Source organism: Leiobunum rupestre, chromosome 5, assembly GCF_980474605.1.
Source record: "Leiobunum rupestre chromosome 5, qqLeiRupe1.1.hap1, whole genome shotgun sequence".
NCBI classification, from domain to species: domain Eukaryota; kingdom Metazoa; phylum Arthropoda; class Arachnida; order Opiliones; family Sclerosomatidae; genus Leiobunum; species Leiobunum rupestre.
In genome coordinates this window covers 62751548-62775126 of record NC_143388.1, presented here as the reverse complement: position 1 = coordinate 62775126, position 23579 = coordinate 62751548, and the positions used below count along the sequence as shown (strand labels likewise).

At 38.7% G+C, this 23579-nt stretch overlaps 2 protein-coding genes across 5 annotated transcripts in view; both read right to left on the bottom strand.

Annotated features, from left to right (window-relative positions):
• The window catches only part of LOC149945560 (cholesterol 7-desaturase nvd-like), a 62737-nt gene that overhangs the window by 13193 nt on the left and 25965 nt on the right, over nucleotides 1–23579 (bottom strand). For 2 of the 3 annotated variants that reach the window (XM_090175927.1, XM_090175930.1), the window contains exons 2-5: nucleotides 9682–9880; nucleotides 5396–5587; nucleotides 3512–3690; nucleotides 2739–2984 (exon numbers count right to left, since the gene is read on the bottom strand). In XM_090175927.1, coding sequence (XP_090032053.1) covers nucleotides 2739–2984; nucleotides 3512–3690; nucleotides 5396–5587; nucleotides 9682–9880 — 816 coding nt within the window. Of the gene's footprint in view, nucleotides 1–2738; nucleotides 2985–3511; nucleotides 3691–5395; nucleotides 5588–9681; nucleotides 9881–12189; nucleotides 12265–23579 lie in introns of those variants that run through there. The other variant, XM_090175929.1, reaches the window with a different exon arrangement.
• On the bottom strand, nucleotides 13663–15331 carry LOC149945561 (uncharacterized). 2 transcript variants are annotated; one of them, XM_090175934.1, is made up of 3 exons: nucleotides 15112–15331; nucleotides 14515–14924; nucleotides 13663–14451 (listed from the first exon to the last, which is right to left on the bottom strand). In XM_090175934.1, exons 1-3 carry the CDS (start codon nucleotides 15163–15165, stop codon nucleotides 14445–14447), a joined length of 471 nt encoding a protein of 156 aa, XP_090032060.1. In that variant the 5' UTR covers nucleotides 15166–15331; the 3' UTR covers nucleotides 13663–14444. The 2 variants fall into 2 exon arrangements, with proteins under 2 accessions (XP_090032060.1, XP_090032059.1); XM_090175933.1 differs by having other exon boundaries at nucleotides 13674–14451; nucleotides 14515–15053; nucleotides 15112–15326.

The window sequence follows — 23579 nt, the reverse complement described above, 5'->3', positions numbered from 1 at the left end:
GCTCGTTCCCGGGATCTTCTGGGGGATTTGGAGGCTTTGCTCACGCATCGCCGGGCCATCGCCGTGGGGGCCTGTGGGTTGGACCTAGACCGCGTGGGGGGCATTCCACTGCGCGTTCAGATGGAGGTTTTTTGTTATCAGCTCTTGCTGGCCCGCCGCCTTTCTTATCCGGTGGTGGTCCAATGCCGCCGGGCATATCCTGACGTGGGGGACTGTTTGGTCGATTGTCTGCCTAGGGATCACCCGATCCTGCTACATAACTATTCGGGGGACGTGGTTATGGCTCGCCGTTTCCTGAGGGCCTTTTCTAACATATATTTCGGTTATTCCGCGATGGCCACATTCCCTTCAATGGGTGAGACCCGCGAGGCTTTTCTCTCTTTGCCGGCTACGTGTTTAATTGTGGAATCCGCATGTCCATTATTCTCTCCTGTGGGTTATTCTGCCCCGCGGTTCCTGGGTGAGGGAGTTCCTCTTCCGGGGGCGGCTTGTCACCTTGTGGAATCCTTGGCGCTCCTGAGGGGGGTTGGGTCCTCCGACTTGGCCGTGTCCTTGTTGGATAACGTGCGCCGTTTTTACGGGGTTCATTTTCACTGATCGGTTGGGGGGGGGGTTTTCTGGGTTTTCCATTTTTTGGGGGGGTGGGATGATGTAATGGGGAGGGACCTTGGCAATACAAATGGAAAACCCATTTTCCCAGATAGATGGCGCCACACGACTGACTGGTTTTTGGCGGGAAGGATGCGCCATAAAAGGCGGCGCTTGGACCTGGGGAGCTCATTCCGTTCACGGAGACCGTCCGTTCAACAACTATTTATTTATACTTAACTGTCAATTTAACAAAGAGAATAAAAGAGTTATTTTTATTGCATTTAAGTCGCAAGGTTTATTGTTTTGCCCTACAAACCCCCATACATTTGCAGCGGGAAGGGAAGGAAGTTAAACCGGTTTTGCGCGTAGTTTGTTCGTGATTTCTTTCGTGGCTGTGAAACAAGGTCTCATTGAAATTTTTAATACAGATATGTTATATAGAGGCATACTTATGAGTAATTATGTTACATATGTTCGTACTAACCATGCAGTAACATATTGCTAGTAATTCCAAAAGTAATAAAATAATAACATTTCAATTTTTATATCTCATGAAATAATAAAAAATAAAACCGGAAGGAAAAATAAATTAAAGTATGAAAACTTCTAAAATCTAAAATTGCTTGGAGGGGGCGGGGGGGGGCGCTACAGTAATTTGGTTGTAACTTCCTTAAACGTTAATTCCCCAAGAAAATGTTTTAACAGAGAATGTATTATGTCGAAATAAGTCGAGAGAGGCCAAAAATTAATTTTCCTAAATTTAGCTACTTTGGGGATCTGCGAATAACTTACTTCCAAGTTTCAAATTTCCAGATATTTAAACCTTTTATTTTTTAAAAATTATAATGTGGTGTGTTAAGGATTTCATTACCTTTAAAATAAGTCATCGATCACATTTTTATCTCTCTTAGAACTGAAGTTATAGCTATTAATTCTTTGGGTGCAACGGATTTTTGGAAAATCGCAAAACAATTATTTTATCCTATAGCTTCCAAATAAACTTTTTTCAGCACTTTTGCTGTACAGGGGTTAGTTTTACCCATAACTACACCTGCCCAGAAAATTTAATCATATTCGGCGACTTGAGTGGTATGGGCCTGGTTGATTTGACGTGGAGTGCTCAGTTTTAAGCTTTAAAAATCGGGTTCGTTTTGACCTTAACGTTTGACCTTGAACGACTTAAAAACTCAAGATGAAAATTTCATATGTTATATAATGAATTCTGTACTTTCAGATGGTATCAACATTATTTTGTGTTTCAGTATCCGACATGGCCAAAAACGCGACTATTCACTACCATGTTTTCCCGATTTTGAGAAAAACGTTACATTTGAACCCCTATAACTCCAAAAGTATAGTTCCGCGAGTAATTCTGGTTCCTTTTTTGAATTCCCCGGCTTAATTTCATCCTATATAGGACAATTAATGAATTTAAAAAAAAATTATTTCGATGTCTTAAAGACCGACGAAGTTGGTCTGTTTACCTGTAATGCGATTTTTTATGGCACATTCGCCGATTTTTATAAAATTAACGACACTAATTTCGAACCTCGTAATGATTACTAAGCTATCTTTACCACCAGTAAAATCGTTACAAAAAATAACATCTACGTGATATTAACCGATCTTTAGATATCAATGCTCAAAAATGACAGAATTGTACTTGTCAAAACACTCGACTACTTGCGAGGTTATTTAAAAAAATCGTATCTTCAAAAATACTTCGATTTCAGAGCTAAAAATTTGGCTTTCCTGCTCAAAAGGTCTATAATATAAGTGGTTAAAGTTTTAACGAAATCGAAAATGGTGCGGTGGGAGCCATCGGGTGATTTGACATGTATTTACCCTTCTATCAAATTTTCCAATTTTTCCTTACTAAATTCTAAAACTTTTTATTTCTGAGGAAATAATCAGCAGAAACCTGGGCAGTACATGTTTCAAACGCATAACATTACCAGTATAAGGAGATATATTATAGACTTATGATTATGGACATTCTGGTCATTTTCATATTAAATGGCATTAAATTCTTATCGCTTATGAAAGAAAACCACAATGTATTTATTTATACTTATGGAGAAGGACTATGTTTAGAAGATTTTTAGCATTTCTCCATCAAAAAATACTTAATTGCATAATTAACTTACTTGTTTAATTTTCAGTGATAAATCTAAGAGAGGTAGATTTATGTCAAAAACTGAAATCTGGGTATAAAGTTCTAGATGAGCAATGTGACTGTTCGGAGGGCCTGCTGGTTGCCATTTAGGATACCACTTGTGTTTAAGTGACGCCAAAAACCCTCCAGCTTTTGTCCGTAAATCATTGCCCGAGAGAATCATTTCTGAGTGAACTTCACTAAAATGAGCCAAATCTGCTCCATTCTCTGGTATTTCCTTAAATTTAGGAAAAGGAAAAACACAGATTGTATTAAATTAAAATTCCATATTATTTATTGTACTAGAATAGAAATTTTCTCAGCGGCTGTTCACAATATTGAAATTTTTAACCACCCCTCAGCCTAATAACGTAAAAAATACTAATTTTTTTTTCAAAATTAAGCCTATTTGTGGCTTTAAATCAATAATTGGGACATTTTGTTAAGTTTCTACAAACCCCAATCAACCTCTTACAGCTATATTCCATGGCTGAAAAATTTAGTGAATAATCCCATAGGTTTTTTTATTCATGAAATAAAATGCATTGATTTTTTTACATCTAACTATTAGAGGAAAAAACTATTTGGTTTTCGTTATGACATTTCGGTGTTGTTTTCACACATTTGGGACTGGATTGATATTAGGTTAAAATTGAAAAAAAAAAAGGTTTTTGCATATCCGCAAGGTCTGCTTTTATTTTTAAACGTATGAATATTATGTAGTCTATTGACTTGCCTTGAAACGGTGATTGGAATTATACACACCTGTACATGACAAAAAGCTGTGTGTTCCGTGACTCCTTTTTCATCCCATTGACCATTGACAATTTCTTCTATTTCTGGAACTTCCCAGGATGGAGGGTCATCTTCAGCATGATACCAAATAAATACGAAACCAGTCTTTTCACATGTCTTCCACGTTCGAATTTTTGCCGTTTTTAATGCTGTTTAATATTTAAAAAATAGTATAACTGTTTAATATTTTAAAAATAGTATAGCTGTTTAATATTTTAAAAATAGTATAACTGTTTAATATTTAAAAAATAGTATAACTGTTTAATATTTTAAAAATAGTGTAACTGTTTAATATTTTAAAAATAGTATAGCTGTTTAATATTTTTAAAATAGTATAAAGATATATTATGGCTGAACGAGGTAGTTCCAATGTCATTGTAAGTAATTATTTTTCTGAATATTAAACCTGTTTTTGACTGATTTTCACTTCCCTTACCAAAAAATAAGTTGGTTTTTAGTTGGTATTCACATTTAAGTTGACATTAAGTTGGTTTTAAGTGGTCAGCATATTTCAGTAAACTAGTTAAGTTGGTAATAAGTTGGTTTTAAGTTGGTGGGAAAATGCCTTTTTCTTTAAGTTTGTATTTAGTTGGTTTTTAATGGTCAGAAAATGACATATTATTTGTAAGTTGGTTTTAAGTTGGTTTTAAGTTGGTATTTAGTTGGTTTTAAGTTGGTAAATGTAATTGGGGCTGCTTAAAATGATGGTGTCATCAGAATAAACTTATCTCCAACAGCTTTTGTTGAAAAGGATATGTTTTTGGGGCTGTCTCAGTCAAGTACCGATTAGAAAATTAGAAATTTGTGATAGCTTCCCTTACCAAAAAATAAGTTGGTTTTTAGTTGGTATTTAGTTGGTTTTCACATTTAAGTTGGTTTTAAGTTGGTTTTTAGTTGGTATTTAGTAGGTTTTCACATTTAAGTTGGTTTTAAGTAGGTTCAAGTTGCCAGCATATTTTAATAAACTATTTAAAGAGGTAATAAGTTGTTTTTAAGTTGGCTGGAAAATACTCATTTTTTGAAGTTGGTTTTAAGTTGGTTTTTAGTGGTCAGATAATTACTTATAATTTTTAAGTAGGTTATAAGTTGGCTTTAAGTGGTCTTTATTAAGAGGTCTTTTTAAGTAAGTTTTAAGTTGGTTTTAAGTGGTCTTTATTAAGAAAGCTTTTAGTTGGTTTTAAGTTGGTGTAAAGTGGTTTTTAAGTAGGTTTTTAGTTGGTATTTAGTTGGCATTTGTTCCAAATACCAACTTAAAACCAACTTAAAAAGTTACAAGACCACTTATTTTTTGGTAAGGGTTATGGGCCTACGTTTAAAAAGATAGGTCATGTTGAATTTATCTGGGTAACAAGATGTTTTTCAAGGAGAAACTCTTAAGATGGGTGCCACGCTTTTTGAAACAGGCACCCAGGCTGTACAGGACCAGTAATTTATACTGACAACCACCTCTCTCATTAGGCGGCAAGTTGGAAGGGGAAAGGCAAGTCAAACCTTGAGGTAAACAGCAAAAGAATGGCACACCTAATATTTAAAAAGTCTTACGCATTTAAGGTGATTATTTACTTTTCATATATGGAAGAATTTGGTAAATTTGAAGTATAATACGATAAAACAGCAATATTTACTTAAACTTAAGATGGTGCACATTTGAAAGTTTAAAGGAAAATCCCTTTCCTGCATGCGGTTCATATTTGATTCATTGAACATTATACAACTAGTATTATACCGAGATAAAAAATTACATTACTTGACCCTCCAAGTATTTCTAAAGGTAATGCCCCTCACCTGGTTCCTACACATCTGGCTCACTGTGCCAAACCCTTAATCCTGACACCATGCAATATTTTTTCTTACTTTTATCGCTGTATGGTATTGAAGTGCAAGTCCCATCATGGCCACTGAACTTCCACCCATGAAATGGGCACTGAATGCAGTTGACATCCTTCACTTTTCCACCAATACCCAGATTCGCTCCCAGATGAGGGCAATAAGCATCAATAACATACGCTTTTCCATCTGTGCCTCTGAAGATTGCCAGATCATGCCCTATTAAAAAATTAAGTAAAAGAAATACCTTTTCATATAAATTTATTCCCTTTACAATTACAGGGTCCAATGGAAGATGTGCCTGATTCAGAGTTACTCTTTTTGACCCCATGGAATAAGATTTTTTTTGGAGTACTCCAGCAGACTGCTCGGAGATTCGCAATGGAAAACTGATGAAGTTTCATCATTACCAAGACAAGTTAAAAAGAAACTAGTGTATTTAATTTAAATGCAACATATTAAAACACAACAGAAATTCATAATAAAATGATAAAACAAGGTGGAGACTGAGTGAGCTTTGCGAGTGACTATATACAGTTAAAAATTAAAAGTGATAAGTTAAAAAACTCCGTTACAAATACAAACAATTAAAGCAGGCGGAAAGGAAAAAGTAAATATCGTTTTTTCCAACAAAAATGTTAGGGAATATGGCAATGTAGAAGTGAAAAACCATAATAACTTGCAATAAAAAATGACTTCTGTTGAGATCAGTGAGGCCAGTAAAAAGAACCCTAAGAGCCTAATACTTCATTATACAATATGACGTCATGAATCAATGAACTTACACATTTCAGCAACCTCAAAAAAACCCTTTTAATCTATTAGATAACAATGAAAAACGTCTACTCTTTATCTTATCTCAAATACCAACTGATTAGTAAGGGGGTTAAATGTAACCTATTTAGCAAAGAACACTTAATTAGGCACCAAGGCGTTCAAAAAGCATAACTTCTCAATTTAAATTTATAGCAGTAAACCTCAGCTCCCAACCCTGAGCGAGTCTTTGAGCCATCAGTAAATCAAACAATTTCACCTTTGGTACCAAGGACTGTGTTCAAGCTGACTTGAAAAGTGAACACTAAACAGCTTGTCAAAGGGTAATTTCGCCACCATGCCATCGGAACTCATCAATAAGATCGGTAACAGACTAGAGAACTGCCGAAAAAATTTGGTGTGGCTCGATTCCTAATTAGTAGACCTCCACTAACCAATAGGCAGCCATAATTGGAACTTCCTCTATACCAAGATGGAGCAGAAGAATACCCAGGAGAGCTTCTAGAGAAGTGTTTGGGGTAGTTCTTATAGGTCCTGTAATGCTGACACAGGCCAGTCTCTGTACATTCCATAATTCTGCTTGTACCAACTTAAGCACAACCATTACCCACCAGACCACAGTTGCATATGACAGCATGGGCTTGATGATCATAGCAGACCCCTTAAACAACTCTGGGGCATGACTTGATAATGGTACTCCTAACTGTCCAGAATAACATTTTAGCCTCTTGGATACTAAGAAAATGTGGCTTCCATGTTAAAATATCTCTTACATTGAACTGATAACTTTGCGTTATGTTAAAGTTAAAACTAATAACTTTGTAACAGTCATAAGCTATCAAATTAGGCCTAACAGATGGCGCATGTGTTCTAGTTTTATTAAGAAAAATGTGAGTAGATAAGAAAGCTGATAAGAGGATATGTATTAGGAATCATTCCTACAACTTATTAATACAAAAGGCTCCATAAGCCACAGAATGGGCTTCTCTTTGAGCATCAAGGGAATGAGTAAAAATAGAACAGTTAAAAAAAAAAGTAAAATTTTTTTATACAATTGTGGGAGAAAACTGTTTTAATGACAATGAGAAAATAAATAGTAAATATTCAGAGAAATGACGCTGAGGTGTGTGGCGATTAGTTATGTTTTTAATACAATGAGAGAATAAGGAATAGAATGAGAATATTATGTTTAAGGAGAATTTGAGAAAATAAACGTTATAACTAGGGGAAGTAGTCACAGAGAAAAATAAGGGAAAAGCAAATTAAGGGGGACATTACTACGTAGATAATTCAATACATGATGGCATAATGTGTGGTGATTGGGAATTTAAACAATGTCCTGTGGGTGAGAACTCCAGTAGTTTTGGCGCTAGACACAGGAGACCCTTGGTTTAGCTAATGTTAGGGAGTGACCACGAGTGAGGAGTTATTGATGGAGAAAAAACTCGGAAAAGTTAAGGGTTAAATTATTATGGAAAAATCATAGAGTAAGCAGAGGTTGTTAACGCGGCAGGATGATGAGGTACTTTGTGGGAAAGTTTAGTGATAGAATTTTGAGCATTTTGGCAGATGGGAGAGCAATAATCGTAAATGGGACGTGTAGAGAGTTTGGATTATTTTGGGGGAACAAAAAAGGAGGTTGCGTTGGATAATACAAGTGGTTGAGCAAATATTTTTAGATACTTTATTGACATGGCTAGAGAATTTTAGAGCAGGGTCAACCAGTACACCAAGGTCCATTTCAAATAGCATGGTTATAATGGGGACATCGTCAATGATGTAGATATGGTTATAGTTTTTATTACCAAGGTGCAGGATGGAACATTTGTCAGAGTGGGAAGAGAGACCATTAGAGGAAGCCCAGGAAACTACGGCGACAAGATCAGACTGTAGCCTAAGGCAATCAACAAAAGTTTTAATGCAAAGGTAAAGTTTGTTGTCATCAGCAAAGAGTGCAACAGGGAGAGAGTTTATTAAAACATTGAAAAGGGGTGCAAGAATAGACCTCTGAGGGACCCCAGATAGAACATTGGACCCGTCAGATTACTCGCCATGAACAACTCGCTATTTGCGGTGGAAGAGGTAGTTATATATGTTCCAAATAAAGAACATATACTCACTAAACATTTATTTAAAAGAACTAAAATAACACTACATAATAAATTTAGTATCTAAACAGAGCCATGCCAAAGTAGTGAGTGAGACATTAACTTTCAAAAACATAATCATGCAGCCAACGTTCTTTATGACGTCATACCAAAGACCATATAATATCCTTTTTACTCTAGGACTCAATTTATGGCAAAGCTACATCCACCCTACAACAGGTACGAAGTGAGCCAAGCAAGCACGTCACCACAAACACCAGCATTGCGAAGGGCAGAGAGAATAGTAGGGTGGGGGAGGGAATCAAAGGCTTTGGTGAAGTGCACAAAAATAATGTCAACGCCAAAGCCTTCGCCAAGCCAGCTCGACCAATGATTAGTGGCGTACAAGAGGTTGGTAAGGCAAGATTGTTTCGGGATAAATCCATGTTGGACAGTGGAAAATAAGTTAAGGGTGCAAAAAAGTACTTAACTGCTTGCTCATGGGCTAAAGATTCAGAAAGTTAAGGGACATGGTTCAGAACAATAATAGAGCAAAAGTTTGAGGGAAGAGAACGTGAACCTTTTTAAGAATAGGCGTCACATTGGCCTCCTTCCACGAAAAGGGCAGGGTACAAAACGAGAAGGAAAGGGAGAAAAGAAGGTAAAGGGGGGAAAGCGAGAGATTCAGCACAGTTGTGAAGGAGGAGTGGATGGACAGCATCAGATCCGGGGGATTTATCAGTTTTAAGTTTGTTTAATAGATGAAGGATATTCAACGGCTTACAACTAAATATATCAAAGATGACGGACACAGAAATGGGAGGGGGTCTAGGGATGAATGGTTGGGTTTGGAGTGCTGACGCGAAGTAGTTAATGAAAACATTAGCAGCCTCCTTGGGAGTAACTGTAAAGGAACCGTCAGGTTTTTGGACCTCAAAAAAATTAGAACGTGTCACACGGAATTTATTTATGTGGGAGTAAAATGACTTGGGTTACTGGCGATGAGATTGGGCAGAACAGCCTCAGACTTCAGTCTTAAAGTGCGCAAATGATTTGAATGACCATTGTGGGCTTTGAGATATGTATCGAGGTGACGAGAGATAGCAGGAAAGGTAGCCAAGCGTTTTTTGCTAGAGACTATCGATGCCGTATCTAGCCTAGATTCAGTTATTTAATTTGTGGTTTATTATAAAACCAAGCTTTATTTATTACAATCTATTAGCGAGTATGTCAGCATTATTTCAACACTGCTACCATTCACTACTTGGTTGACCCAAATATTCTGTTAAGTTAAAAGGAACCACCAAATATATTCTGTAACACACGAGTGTTACAACTGTGTCTTTTTATACTCAAATAGATAAATCAACAAAAAACTTTCTAAGTAACTGATAATTGAATTTACATGCAACTGATACTTGCACAGGCTTGTTAAATTAAAAAAACACTCACCTAAAACAGTAATGGCAATGCTCCTACCCATTTTCAACTTTTTAGATGCTAAAATAGGTATCCAACCATTAGGAAAAACTGGAGGAAGATCTCCAATCCTGGTTCGCCTTTTCATCACATCAAAAACCATCTGGGATCTTGTCATTTTCCGCTCGACATAATAATCATTCAGGTTTTCAAAGCCAACGTGAATTGGATTCTATAATAATAAATACAGATTATATTAATTTTCGTGAATTCACAGTCCGTCGCCTTGAAACCATGTAATTTATTGGTGGTCATTTTGAAAAATTTAAATTTAATTAAATATTTAAAGACTAAAGAACAGTTAAGGCAAGTGGTTTTAAAAAATTTAATATCATTGAGATTATTTGTGACATAAAGACTGCAAGTTACATAGTTTTAAATACCAGGCGACCATATTTTAAACAACTAATAATCAGCTAAGCTAATACCGAGGCACCACACAGGCCTAAGTCAACTAGCGAATTGTAAAGCCAATTACTGGTGGCCAGGTTCAGTGTTGGGTAGTATTTTAAATACGTTTAAAGAAATGTATTTAGTATTTTATTTTAAATACATTTTTTCTGGTATTTTGAACTAAATACTGAATATTATTAGTGAAAATACTTTAGCCATCATATAGTCTCCATACAACTAAATTGTCCGCGACAAAATACCATCAAGCCGCAAGTATAGAAATCAGAAAGTAACTATAACGATTTCTGCAATGGTATACCACGCGCCGATTTCAAACTGGCGCCGTCTTTTAACAATATCCTTTCTTCATAACGAAGGTGGATTTATTGGTTACAAAACTAGCGGGAGAGGCCGCCACTGGCAGATTCGGACACGTTCAGTAACGACAAAGCTACTGCTCTAATAGGCGGACATTTCGCCAATGGAAAAATCGTTCTAGTTACCTTTTAATTCCGCTTATCGCTGGTAGTGGAGTTGGAGTAGTGAGCGGATGAGTCGTCCACTCACTACTCCAACGCCACTACTTTCGAACAGTGGTCGTAGTTCTGTGTGTGTGTTTGAATTACTTTTGTTTTGTGCTAGGCCTTGTCGTCAATATTTTTAAGTTGCGGCATTTTCTCTGATGTTAGTCAATGATGGAGTCTAATTCAGAGGACGAAAATTTTCCCATTATTTTAAATGGAACTTTTTTTAAAGTAGTAAGTTTTGACAAAAGTTCATTAAACATTAAAGCCCAATGTAAATTTTGTCCACGGACTACTCTTTTCAGCTAGAAAAAATGCTACAAGTAACCTTCTGAAACATTTAAGAGTAAGTACGAAAAGAATCCAAACATTATACTTATGATGTAGTGTCGAAATTAAAATTATTTTTAATTTACACTTCAGAAATGTCACCAAAGTCAAGTTCAAGAATACGAAAATTGCAAGAAAGCTGCTAAATTGATAGTTCAAGAGAATAATTCTACTGAGAAACCTAAGCAGCAGTCTCTTGATTTTAAAGGACCAACTGCGAAAAATGTAAAGTAAATCAAGATCTGGTTGATACGCTTATACTAAACTACATTGTGAAAGAGATTTGTCCACTTTCAACTATTAAGAAAGACACCTTCAAGGAGTTGGTTCAAGGTTTAAACCCTGAAGTTTCATGACTCGGAAAACTATCTAATAAAATTGCAAATCAATATAAAACTATGACACTGAACATCAAAGATTCCGTAAAGAAGATTACTAGTATTTGCACTACAGCCGACATTTGGAGTAGAAATAAAAAAAGCTATATGGGAGTTACAAGCCACTGGATAAATCCAGATACTCTTGAGATGGTCTCTGTAGCTTTAGTGTGTAAACGTTTTAATGGAAGCCACACTTATGATAAAATCGCAGACATGCTAATACAAATATTTTCAAGCTACGAAATTGATGTTCAGAAAATATGTTTTACTGTTACTGACAATGGATCTAATTTTGTCAAAGCGTTCCAGGAATATAGAGAAGAAGGGGATAAAGGAATAAAATTTTCGGAAACTACTGATTCAGACAATGAAAATGAAGCAAGTACAGACGAAGACGATTACAGGGAAATAATTACAAACATTGACGTGGATGAAATATTATTATTGGAGATGTGCAAGTCACACTTTAAATTTGCTAGTGACTACAGATGTAAATAATGTGGATGAAAAGGTGGGTATATCTCTACACTCACCTGGAGAAACGCGTTGGACCGCTACCTACGACGCTTTGAAGAGAATACTAGATTCCCGAGTTAAACCAAAGCTTCCAGAGATAATGGATACCACGATTTTAACCACAAGAACTAGAAATATTGGAAGAGTACTGCAATGTCATGGGCCCAATTTCAATCGCACTAGACCGCTTACAAGGTGAAAAGAATTGTTTCTTAAGTGTTCTAATGCCAACTATTCAACAAGTAAAAAGGCACCTTTTGAAGATCCAAGCTACTTGTTTAAACTCTGGGGTTTTAATTAAAGCTCTCTTAGACGGATTAGAGAAACGATTTAGTTACCTTTTGTATTTCTCATCTCAAAGTAAAATCTTTGCGATTTCCGCCGTAGCTCACCCAAAATTCAAACTTAGATAGGTTCCTGAAGAAGAGAAAACTTAACTTCGAAACACTTTTCTGGAAGACATACGTTGTTCAAGTTCCGAATGTGAGAAAATGCCACTAGAAAACGAAAACAGGAACGAATCGGACGATGAATATTTTGACTTAGAGACCCCTGAGGCTGAAGTGAGGAAAGATTCAGAAAGTCACGTAGCGCAGTCCACTCTTGAAACTCTCAGATATCTGGAAGAACCCTGTCCTTCAGATTTGCAAGAACTACATAGATTTCCAGCAGTTAAAATGATATTTCTAAAATATGGGTGTGTACTTCCTTCTTCGGCTCCAGTTGAACGTCTTTTCTCCCTAGGTTAACTTGTAAAAACTCCGAGAAGAAATAGACTAACAGATGAACATTTTGAACAGCTGTTACTTCTCAAAGCAAATTTTGATAAATCGGTTTAAAGGCCAGTTCACACTAGTATAATGTGACATGAGCTTAACCTGTTAATTTTTTTAAGTAATAAAGCATTTTTCCGCTTTTCAAGAAATTGCATTATTTTGAGTATTTAGTATTTTAAAATACTAAAATGAAGTATTTTACTTTAAATACTTTTTTTTTTTATTGAGTGGGGTGGCAAGCCAAACACTTCGACCTAAGGTCCATTGTGCATCCCCAAACTGGGTGACTTAAATAAGTCCTATTGCTGACACAAAGCCTAAAATCTGCCCGGCCGTGATGTTAGAGACGTCATACGTCTCCAACCGATGCATACCCAAATGCTCAAACCTCTGGGCTGCATAGTAATCGCAGCTACAGAGTACATGTGAGGCAGTTTTCTCCTGAGCTAGACAAGATCTGCAAATCGGGTCATCACTGACCCCAATAAGCGTTAAATGTCTGTTAAAATGGCAGTGGCCTGTAAGTAGGCCAGTAACAATCCTAATACTGGACCTAGAGAGCGAGAGTAATTCTCTAGCTCTCTCCCTAGATGGGCCAAGAGTGAACTCTTTGGCCTGCCTTTGACCCTCAATTTCAGACCATTGTCTGAGTTGACGATCCGACATAAACTTTAAATACTTAATGCTATGAGTATTTCATATTTTATTTTAAATACTTTATCGTAGGAGTATTTAGTATTTTACTTAAAATACCGAAAGTAAAGTATTTTACCCAACAATGCGTAGGAGGGTGATGGCAAGTGCTTCATGCCACGCGAGACAACAGCTCCCTACACTTACTATTACCGTTAACCTCAGCAAGTTTTTATGGATACATTATGAGATAACATTAGACTTAGATTGCTATTTTTATTTACAAGTCCCTAACATATTAACTTAAGTAAATTTAATTTGTGACATTTTATTTTATGGAAGTATGAAGTTCCATATTTATAGTAAATCATTTAATTTAATATTTCTGCTACTGTATTTATCAGAGCTAGGGTTAAAAAAAAATGCAATAAGTCTTTTTATTCAATTTATAATATATTCCCTTTCAAATGAAACCTCAAAATTTTAACAGAGCATCAAAAATGGCGTGGGGAAAGCTAACTGACAGAATCTCCTCAAACAAGCACCGTAACATTGGACAAAGGGGAAATTGTGCTATGATCTAGCCAAAGGTGCTATTTTCAATCTCACTGTGCAATTTGAGCTAGATGGGCAGAAACCATATTTTCGAGCTCGCACTCCCCTCATTTGAAATGTCAGCCAATAACTACAGGGGCTCGCCCATCTCTGGTTTGAGCTGGTTCTGCCGTAGTTTTCCCCACGACACTTTCGATGCCCTTTAAGTATAAAATGTTTTTTTAACACTGCAATTTAAATTACCTTTTTAAATTAAAACAATGACTTGCTCATTTTCTTTCATTTAAAGGTTCAACCACACAAAAATGAAATTGTAGTGTGAATTTACCTTTGCACATATCAGTCATTACCATGGTAACTGCTACATTAACGTGATAACTACAGAATTCTGCCCTACATTTCAGAAACGCATTGCAGAGGATAATAAAATGGTGTAGGCATTGTTTGTGAAAATGATTAAATTAAAATTTTAAACCTAATTAAAAACATTCTGTAAAACCTTAAAAGTTACAGTAGATCGAGGTAACAACATGATTTTTGAGTAAACCCATCTCCAATAAAATTGTGTGAGAATCAGATTTAGAATTTTCATAACTAAACTTCACAAATTAGTTGGAACCTTGCTTCAATTATAACCTAAAAATTTAACAATGGTTTAATTTTCTGAATAGCCAGACTATGCATATGAAATGAGCTTACATCTTCTTATTTAGTTTCTGAAACATTTTATGTTTTAAGCAATCCACTAATGATTTAGAATAAAAACTCGGATGAATGTGAAAACTATTATACTTAGATGGCAAATTAGCCATGTCGGTTTCTGTTTCTTTCTGACATTTGCTACAAGAATCGGTTTGAATTGCAATTGACTTTGGTTTTAATGCAGAGAACATGGTTAGCGGTGTTGTTTGGGTTGCAATTGATGCTGTATGAGGTTTCACAACAAATCCGTGAGACTTCATTTTATATACTCTTCTAGCACTTCCTAAAATGTTCATACTGCTTGTTGTTGGTTTTACAGCATTAAAATCCCAGTCAAACTGAGAGGGTACTGCACCCTCTTTAAGATGCCTCCGTCCATTAGCTCGGCCTTGTAGGAAGTCTGATTCCTTAAAATGTTTAGAACAAACATATATATGTTTTACTGAATTATACAAATAATCACGACGTCTTATCCTCTTAAGCCAGAATATTCGAAGCCCTGGTTTTTTCTCAGTTGGTACTTTATGATAAGTTACCTGAAATATACTAAATTATTTAAGATGAAAACATAAATATATTTCAATAAATAATTACCTTGTTTGAAGTTCCTCTTTCTTTACAATTTAGAACACAACAAACTTTACCCATACTGACTCCAACAAGTATAAATGTTAATTTTCATAAGTTTTATCTTTTTTTTTCAACTTTTCGCGATATTTATAAAATTATAATTTATCACTCTTTAGAATTTGGTTTCGTTTAGCCACGGCCAACTTTGATCTCTCGCGCTACAGCGGCCATCTCATTCGTTGACGTTTCTGTGTTAACCTATGAGCAAAAGATGTGTATGACGTGAGCGCCCCTAGCGGATTATTATTTTTAGAATAGTTTTTACATTACATCCCTTTTGTGCTTACGCGTAGTTTTTTCTTTAAGACCCGCGAATCCAGTAAATGGTTTCCTCCCTGTTATAAAAGGGATTTGTATTTTAAAGGGAAAATAAATATTCATTCATTCAAGCAAAATTTTACATATCCTTTTGAATTTCTACGCTCTGCAGCTGTCGGGTACTGCAAGATTGTACACAAGCTATAACTAGCTTAACGATCTGTATCTTTTCTTCTTTCAAATAAATAAATAAGCCAATATAAAAACCGGGCGTGCCGCTGAACTCCTACACGTTATAGTACAGTTTATAGGGGGAAAATCCTTGCTCGCGGAATTTCGACAAATGTGTTGGCCACTGTAGCGCGAACAGCGCGTGATCAAAGTTGGCCGTGGTTTAGCGAAAGCTTATTTCTTCAAAGTCTCGTATCGTACTCATAGAAATCTCATAGATAACTAGAATTCTGCCGTGTAACTGGCAAAATAATGGACCAAACGCCATAGCAAACGATAGCCAGATCTCAGCCAATCAGAGTTCAAAGAGTGGTTATGCCAGGAATTTAATGTCACCAAAGAAAATGACGACATCTAGCTCTCGCGATAGTAGCGGACCCAAGGAGGATTATTATCCTCCTTGGCGGAACCACTCTACGGCCTCTCATTGGCTGATGGTTCAAAACGAACTGGCGACAAGCTCGGCCGTCGGCGGCAGCATTCTAGTTACCTATTAGATGTCTATGATCCTACTTTACCATATTAAGTGCTTTCATTCATGAGCTAATGGTGTTAGCCAAAAATCACAGTCACCAAATTACAGTAAGTCTATTTACACGAAAATATAAACTTCTATATTTATTATTAGGCGTTCATGACCAAAAACTATCGCTACGCCTGCTTTGGTTCGCCATTGAAACCTCGGAGAAGCTAGTGTCATTACGCCTCCTAGACTCGTAATAAGTATAGTTTACTAAGCTACAGATTGTAGCGCGTCATCAAAGTTGGCTGCCTATGGCAGCGAACGATGGCGGCTGACATTTTGAAGGTCAGGACCTGTTGCCGTCATGCCGTGAGTGGGTAAACGCTTCGTTACAAAACCGTCAATCAGAAAGCTTTCTGGTTTCGAATCTAGGATAATCATCATACGAGGTTTATAATATCTTTTCCAGCTGCAACAAAGATAATTTAAACTCGTACCCTAGATTCGAATACTGAGAGCTTTCCCATTGACCGATTTTATTACGAAGCGTTTACCCTTTTCCGGCACGTGACCTCAGAAAAATCGGGCTCCATCGGTTGCGGTAATTCGCAAACCATGGAGCGAATTTTTTCTGAGTTCCAGCGGGAAGTGGGTAAACGCTATCGGCAACGCGCGAGAGAGTGATTTCGAATCTAGGGTAAGAGTTTAAATTATCTGAGGGTAGTGTGCCCGTGTTAAGGCCATTGGTTAAGGCTTATAGATTTCAGACGAAATTAGACCATCGAAGAGAACCGAGTTGTACATAAGGCACTAGTCACGTCATTTGACTACTAAAAAAAGTGCTCTGAGCCTCTGACTACTAAAATAAATGCTATGACTACTAAAATAAATGCTATGACTACTAAAATTTAATTGAAATATGGGGGCTCACTTGTCAATTTGACTAGTGAAAAATTTACCTAAATATTCATAAATAATGGCGAATAATATAAATTCGACATTCATCAATCCCATTTAAAAAAAATCAGACAATGTAAATCAAATTATGATAAACTCCGGTTTTAATTCTGACGGGTAAAGCAAAATGTTGGCTGTCCTTCTGGTTTTTATACCCCCACTAGTCAGTGACTTCTAAAATAAATTAAGATAGGAGGTTCACTAGTCAGGCTGACTAATAAAAAAAAATATTCTTGTGTCCAGCCCTGATTGTGACGGTTACCCTGGGAAATTGGGAATGCAGCTGAAGCAATTAGAGCAGACGAAGTTATAGAAAATGAAGACGCTTTTTGCTAGGAATATGAAAACTCGGTACCCTGTAATAGAAAAGTGTATTCTCCCACTACGAGCAGAGCTCCCGCTCTCTCTCTCTACGGCAACGCAGCGCAAGCCAGAATCGCGGACATACGAGTTTAGTGCCACCTTTTCTACATGATTTAAAAAAATTCGTCTGCTAGTTTTCTAATATTAAAATTCATTGTCTATTCCTACTAAAAAGTAAAAACACGGGACTAGAAATACCGAGGGGTCCGTCACTAGGAGGAATCTCGTACGGACCTTGATTCCGTAATTCAGAATCTCAAGAATCTAATCAGGAATCTCTAGAATATTCGAATCTTTGGAATCTTGAAATCATACTCGAATCGATGAATTACATACGAATCACGGAATCTCGTGCGAATCACGGAATCTAAAATTAATTTAAGGAATCACAGTCATAAGCCTCGGTCACACTTACAGCAACTGTCGGCTCTATAATTGCTATCTGTATTATGAAAAGGCCCCTGTTACTAGAGATGTCCATGAATCTATGTTATTCTTCGAAAAAAAAAGACTTGAGTGGAGACCGTGGTGCCATGGATTAAATAATTTTGTAAGGTTATTTAATCCTTGGCGGTGCCATCTATTAAAGAAAAATGAAGTAAAATTTTAACGTCCACTTTGGATTCTCTCCCACCCCCGGCGAAAGGCGCCAGGGGCAGCGTTGCGATTCTGGTTGCTAGGTCTCTTCCGATGGTACACGATGTGTCGGGATGGAAGTGCTGGCTCTTAAGATCCGCTTTACCACTGGCTGGATTACGCTTTTTAACATCTATGACTCGGGTGGTAGCCTCCAGACAATTTTTCGACGATCTTCTCCTAGGAGTTGACACACCAGCTATTATAATAGGCGCTTTCAACGCCCACAACACACTCTGCGGTAGTAGTCATACGGATCAGCAAGGCCGCCTCATCCAGAGTTGGCTATAAGCTCAGGACCGTCTGGTCCTCCTCAACGCTGGAGGCGCCACCCGCCGCCCAACTCGGGGCCCAGAGGCTGCCCAGGATCTGACTTTCGTAAGCTCCACATTGGCTCACCCCTCCCGTGGACAGTCTTTAACCGAGGAACAAATACAAGTCCTACGGCAAGTGGTATGCATTGGCACTATCCAGCGGTGGACTGGAAACGTTTTAGAATCCTTTTGAATGACACACTGGGGGACGCTCCGTTATCTGGATACTCTGCAGAAATTTTTTTCCACGCCAGACGGCCCTGGCTACGATTCCAATCAAAAAGGGCGGATGGCGCTCGTCTCCTCGTCAGCCTCCATGGTGGGATGAACGCTGTTCTAACAAGGCCAAAGAGGTCCGTCAGACCCGTCGCAGGGCCCAGCGGTCGGGCATCCTGTTGGACCAGGTTGCTTACAAAAGGGAGAAGGCTGTCTATAAATGACTGATTAGTGACATGAAGCGTGCTAGTTGGAGGGGCTGTTGCCACAGGCTACATGCACACACGCCCCTGCCTCAAGGTTGGAGCTAGGTTAGTGGTTCAAAACCGGGATCCAACCCAGGAAGCTCCTTACGCTCCATAATGGGGCTGAAATACTCACTGACCAGAAAAAGGTTGTGGAGTGTTTGGCATCCTCAGCTGGCGCTGACATACATCCCCTGCCAATGGCCCATTCTCGGCAGAGGAGCTATATGCGGTCATCTCCGGGTTACGCAATACGGCTCTGGGCGTGGACCACATTTCTAACCCTATTATCAAAAATACTACTCTGGCGTTCCGTACAGCACTTCTGAGTTTCTACAACAGCCTGTGAGAGGCGGGCATCATGCCGTCGAGGGGGAAGCAAGCCATCCTCCATCCGATCTTAAAGGCGGGCAAGTCCCCCACTTCTGCTGATTCATACAGAGATATCTCTCTCCTCCTGAACCTGGGAAATCATGATGATCTTACCTCCCAAGTGCGAGTCAACGGAGGGATATCGGCACCTTTTACGGTTAAGCAGGGCGTCCCTCTGGGCAGCTCGGTAAGTCCCCACCTCTTCAGAATCATGCTGGATGGGAATCCCTTGCTATGTCCCAGGGCGGTCGACCAAGGTGAACACGCAGATGATATCGTCGCCCGGATATGCGGTCGGAACTTTGAGCGTCTATATACGACCATGCAGGTCACCCAGGACAATGTTTCGTCCTATGGCGTAAGATGGGGCCTAAACTTCCAGCCGCTGAAATGCAAATACATGGTTCTATCCAAGATCAAACAGATTCCGGACGCTTTTCAACTTCAGCTAGGACGCAATATCCTGTAGAGGGTGACGTCATACAGATATCTAGGGGTTACTATAGATGACAGTCTCTCATGGGCGGCCCAGATCGACGGGCTGATCTCGACTTCTCCGGAGCGTCTCAATCTTATGAGGGCGGTTTCGGCGACTGGCTGAGGGGCCGACAGGAGCAGTCCTGAGACTGCTTTATACCCATCCCATTCGCTCCAGGATGGATTATTCCAGCTCTCTCTATGCGTCGGCCACCTCCACTGTTTTTGCTTAGCTCGTCAAGGTTCAAAATGCAGCTCTCAGAGTCATCCTTGGGGTCCCGCCCTCAACGGCCATTAGTCTCATGGAAGCAAAAGCAGCGCTTCCACCATTGCGCTTCAGACGCGATTTGTTGGACCTTATCAACCTCACTCCGTGCGGCGCGGTGGACACTCCTGCTTACTCCACCTCCGACTTCGGTCAGGTAGGGGCTGGAAACTGAGTTTCGGCTCAGGCTAACGGAGAGGGTCCGTGCAAACTGGCTGCCTCTGCTGATTGGGAAGCCTGCTGTGGGGCGGCGGGCCTCCGTATGAGGGCACGGCGGTCGGGTTTCCCGGCCTATTGGAGTCACACCGGGATAGCCGGTGCCAGCTGTGCCGGGTTACTAGGACTGCTGTGTGCTCGTCGTGCCCCTTTAGGAGCTCTCTCCAAAGGGTTTGACTCTTTACCTACGTAGGTGGGGTGTCGGCTGGAGTTCCTACAGCATAAACTCTTAATCCCACTGCTGTGTGCGAAGTGAGAAATGGTCAACCCATTGCTGCTGGTTTAGTGGCTTGCGTCAAAGGTGCGAACATCAGTAGTAGGGTACTACTACCCATGCTGGATTTGTCACCTTTCTGGGCTAGGTGGACGCTGGCGTAAGGCACTATGATGATAGACCTCCGGTGGTATGGTCTCTGTTACTAGGTACACCGGGCTATAAATTCGGACACACTGCCTACTACACCTCCTTTTTGAGGGAAGGATTGTCTCCTCTCGAGACTTTGGAACATCGCTTCCCGTTGGGACGTTTACCATTCCTCCTCAGCGCTTGGCGTTTGGCACAGGCCAACAACCTGAGCTGGCTCTTCAATACCTCCCGTCGCCATTTGTCTTCCAAGGATTCGCCATCCTGGCAACCGCCCGTCGCGATGATTCTCTCGACTTGGTTCACTACCGCTAAGGAGGACAGCAGTTCGGATATGCTGCGACAACTTTTCCTCGCGGCTCTAGAATCTCACGGAAAGAACGCTACAGTCATCTATACTGACGGCTCGTTGGCTGAGGGCTCGGGTGTGGCTTTTGTGATCCAGGTTATCAATGACGGCGCGACGTGTTTTGTGGATTCCGGTCATCCCATAAATAGGATCGAACTCTTCGCTATTCAAATAGTTTTGCCTTACGCTTCGGTAAACCTCCAAGGCACTTTGGTTATTTGTTCGGATTCGAAAAGCGCTCTCACGCAGCTTCACTCTCGTTCTACGGACCCGGTGGTCTGCACCCTTCACGACCTTTGTGATGGATACCAGTGGCCCATAACTATTCTTTGATGTCCGGCTCGTGTTGGAATTCCGGGCAATGAAATGGCGGACCGTCTGGCGGGAGTTACTAAGCTTCTACGCCCACCAAAGGCAGATTTCCCACTAGGGCGGTTCTCCATCGCTTTAATCTAAGTCCCATGACCTCCTGCGCTCAGTGTGGAGCCGCAGTGGATGACGCTTCCCACGCCTTATTCGCTTGACTATCGCGACGGAGGGCTCGGGCTTTTCTTCTTCGGGCACTTACGTCTAGGGCTCTGCCGACCAATCGGCCTTTTGTTTAACTTTATGGTATTGTAGTGGATTAGTCCCTCTCCTGTGTGCATGGTGTGAAAGCTTCCAGCCATAAACACCAACCTTTTACACGATATTCTGCCCCCCCCCCCCCCCCCCCCAATGATAACGTCGTCAGAGCGCCGTTGCTGAATAATATATTTAAACAACTTAAACTCTATTTAGTGGACTTTAACTTAAATTATACATCCCATGTAAAAATGTTGTTTCTTCGCCACCGAAAACTACGGATACGCCCTCTTTATGTGGCAGGTGAAAACAGTAACAGGTCGCGCATTAGCAGACGCTATTTACCTAAGGAGGGACTTTTGAATTAAATTTGAAGAGGGTAAAATTTTTTTGTCAACGTTATGGATAAATCTGAAGCTATTAAAGGTTAATACGCATTTTAATACATTTTTAATTTTTTTTATTTTTTCATAATGCTATTATTTTAGTGAATTTGCCCCTGGTAAGGTTATTGGACTATATTGGAGACAAGAGAAGCTGTTTAGATGAAGGGGAAAGACTTTTTAAAGAACTCTCTAAAGGAGCGATTGAATTTTTTATTACTAAATATTCAGCTGACGAAACGATAGTAGAAGGTAGAGTAATTAAAACTTCAGCACCGTCAACTGATCCTCATAAAGTGAAAATAACCCTTCAAAGGCGAGTAAACTCTGATTCTCAAGATGAAGATTGGAAAGTTAATGACACCTATTGCACTTGTAAAGCTGGGTAATTAATTAATGTACATTGCATATCATAGTATGCTTAAATATTTTACTTAATTTTTACTGCATTTTAGATCATCTGGAACATGCAAGCACTCAGTAGCAGGATTACTTTATATTAACAAATTTGAACAGGTCAATATCGTAGAGACTGGTGTTTCATGCACATCCAAAACACGATCTTGGGGTAAATGCAATGAAAATGTTTTAAAGAATTATAAGCCAAAAAAAGTTATGGACCTTGAGTTTGTGAAAACTGTTAAAAAAATTAAATTCAACACCGAAGTCTTAAATAATTCTACGACAAGGATTTTGTTAAGTTTCCCTTACAAACCATTATGTGGAGATTTTTTCGATATTACATCATCAGACACTGTTAAAACCACTTATCTGGCTGAAGTTTCACCTCCAAGAAATTTTGTAGCGACACAAAACTCTTCTATGGAACCAGTTGCGGCTACGTCAATGGTTCCTAGTAAAATATCTAGTCATGCCCTAAATGAAGTTTCTACGCAAATAAATTTGAACGAAATTTTTGTGGAATCGTTTTCCCAAACAACATCAAGCATACCAAATAAAAGTGAAGTTATTCCACAGTGCGATATTGAAAATGCTCGGGCCATTTCAGTAGAAAACGTTCTTAATTCTACATCTTTAGCTCCTAATCAGTCTAGTCATTCTATAACTGTAGACGAGTTTAACTATTACAAAGAAAATGTAGTTGTGAACTTTCAGCAAGCTTGTAAAATTGCAAATATTGCTCAGAAAACTGATGAGTGGAGAAAGTGTCGAAAAGATCGTTTAACAGGAACTGTGGTTAAGAAAGTTTTCGTCAGTAAAAATAGAAACAACACTGCAACCAGAATTCTACAAAGTCATAAAATTTTAAGAGAGCTAGAGGTGCCTGCGATAGTTTAAGGGTGGAAGATGGAAAAGGCAGCCAGACAAAAGTTTCAAAATTTGAAAAAAACTAAGGTTTATGAATTTGGTTTAATTGTCAATATGAAACACAATTTTTTGGCGTGTAGTCCGGATGGATTATTTGTAGAGAACGGAGAATGTCAATTGCTCGAAATCAAATGCCCATTTACCTGTAAAAACAAAAGCATTATCGAAGGGGTTGGAAAAGAACTGAAATATTTGTTGATTGAGGGAGAAAATGTTACGTTACTTGAAAATGATTCCAACGGATATTATGCCCAAGTACAGTTTGGTCTTTATGTTCTGAATTTAAAAACTTGTTACTTTTTTATTTATTCCCCAAAAGGTTATTTAAACTTAAAAATACCTCGAAACGACGAGTATTTGGAAAAAAATATACCAAAATTATTTACTTTTTAATTTGAAAATTACCTTCCACTATTAACTGAGGATGCTA

Coding starts and splice junctions, on each gene's coding strand:
- LOC149945561 (XM_090175933.1), bottom strand. CDS start 15,165: ATGGGTAAAGTTTGTTGTGTTCTAAATTGTAAAGAAAGAGGAACTTCA. Junction 15,054..15,111: donor AAAGAGGAACTTCAAACAAG/GTAATTATTTAT, acceptor AGTATATTTCAG/GTAACTTATCATAAAGTACC.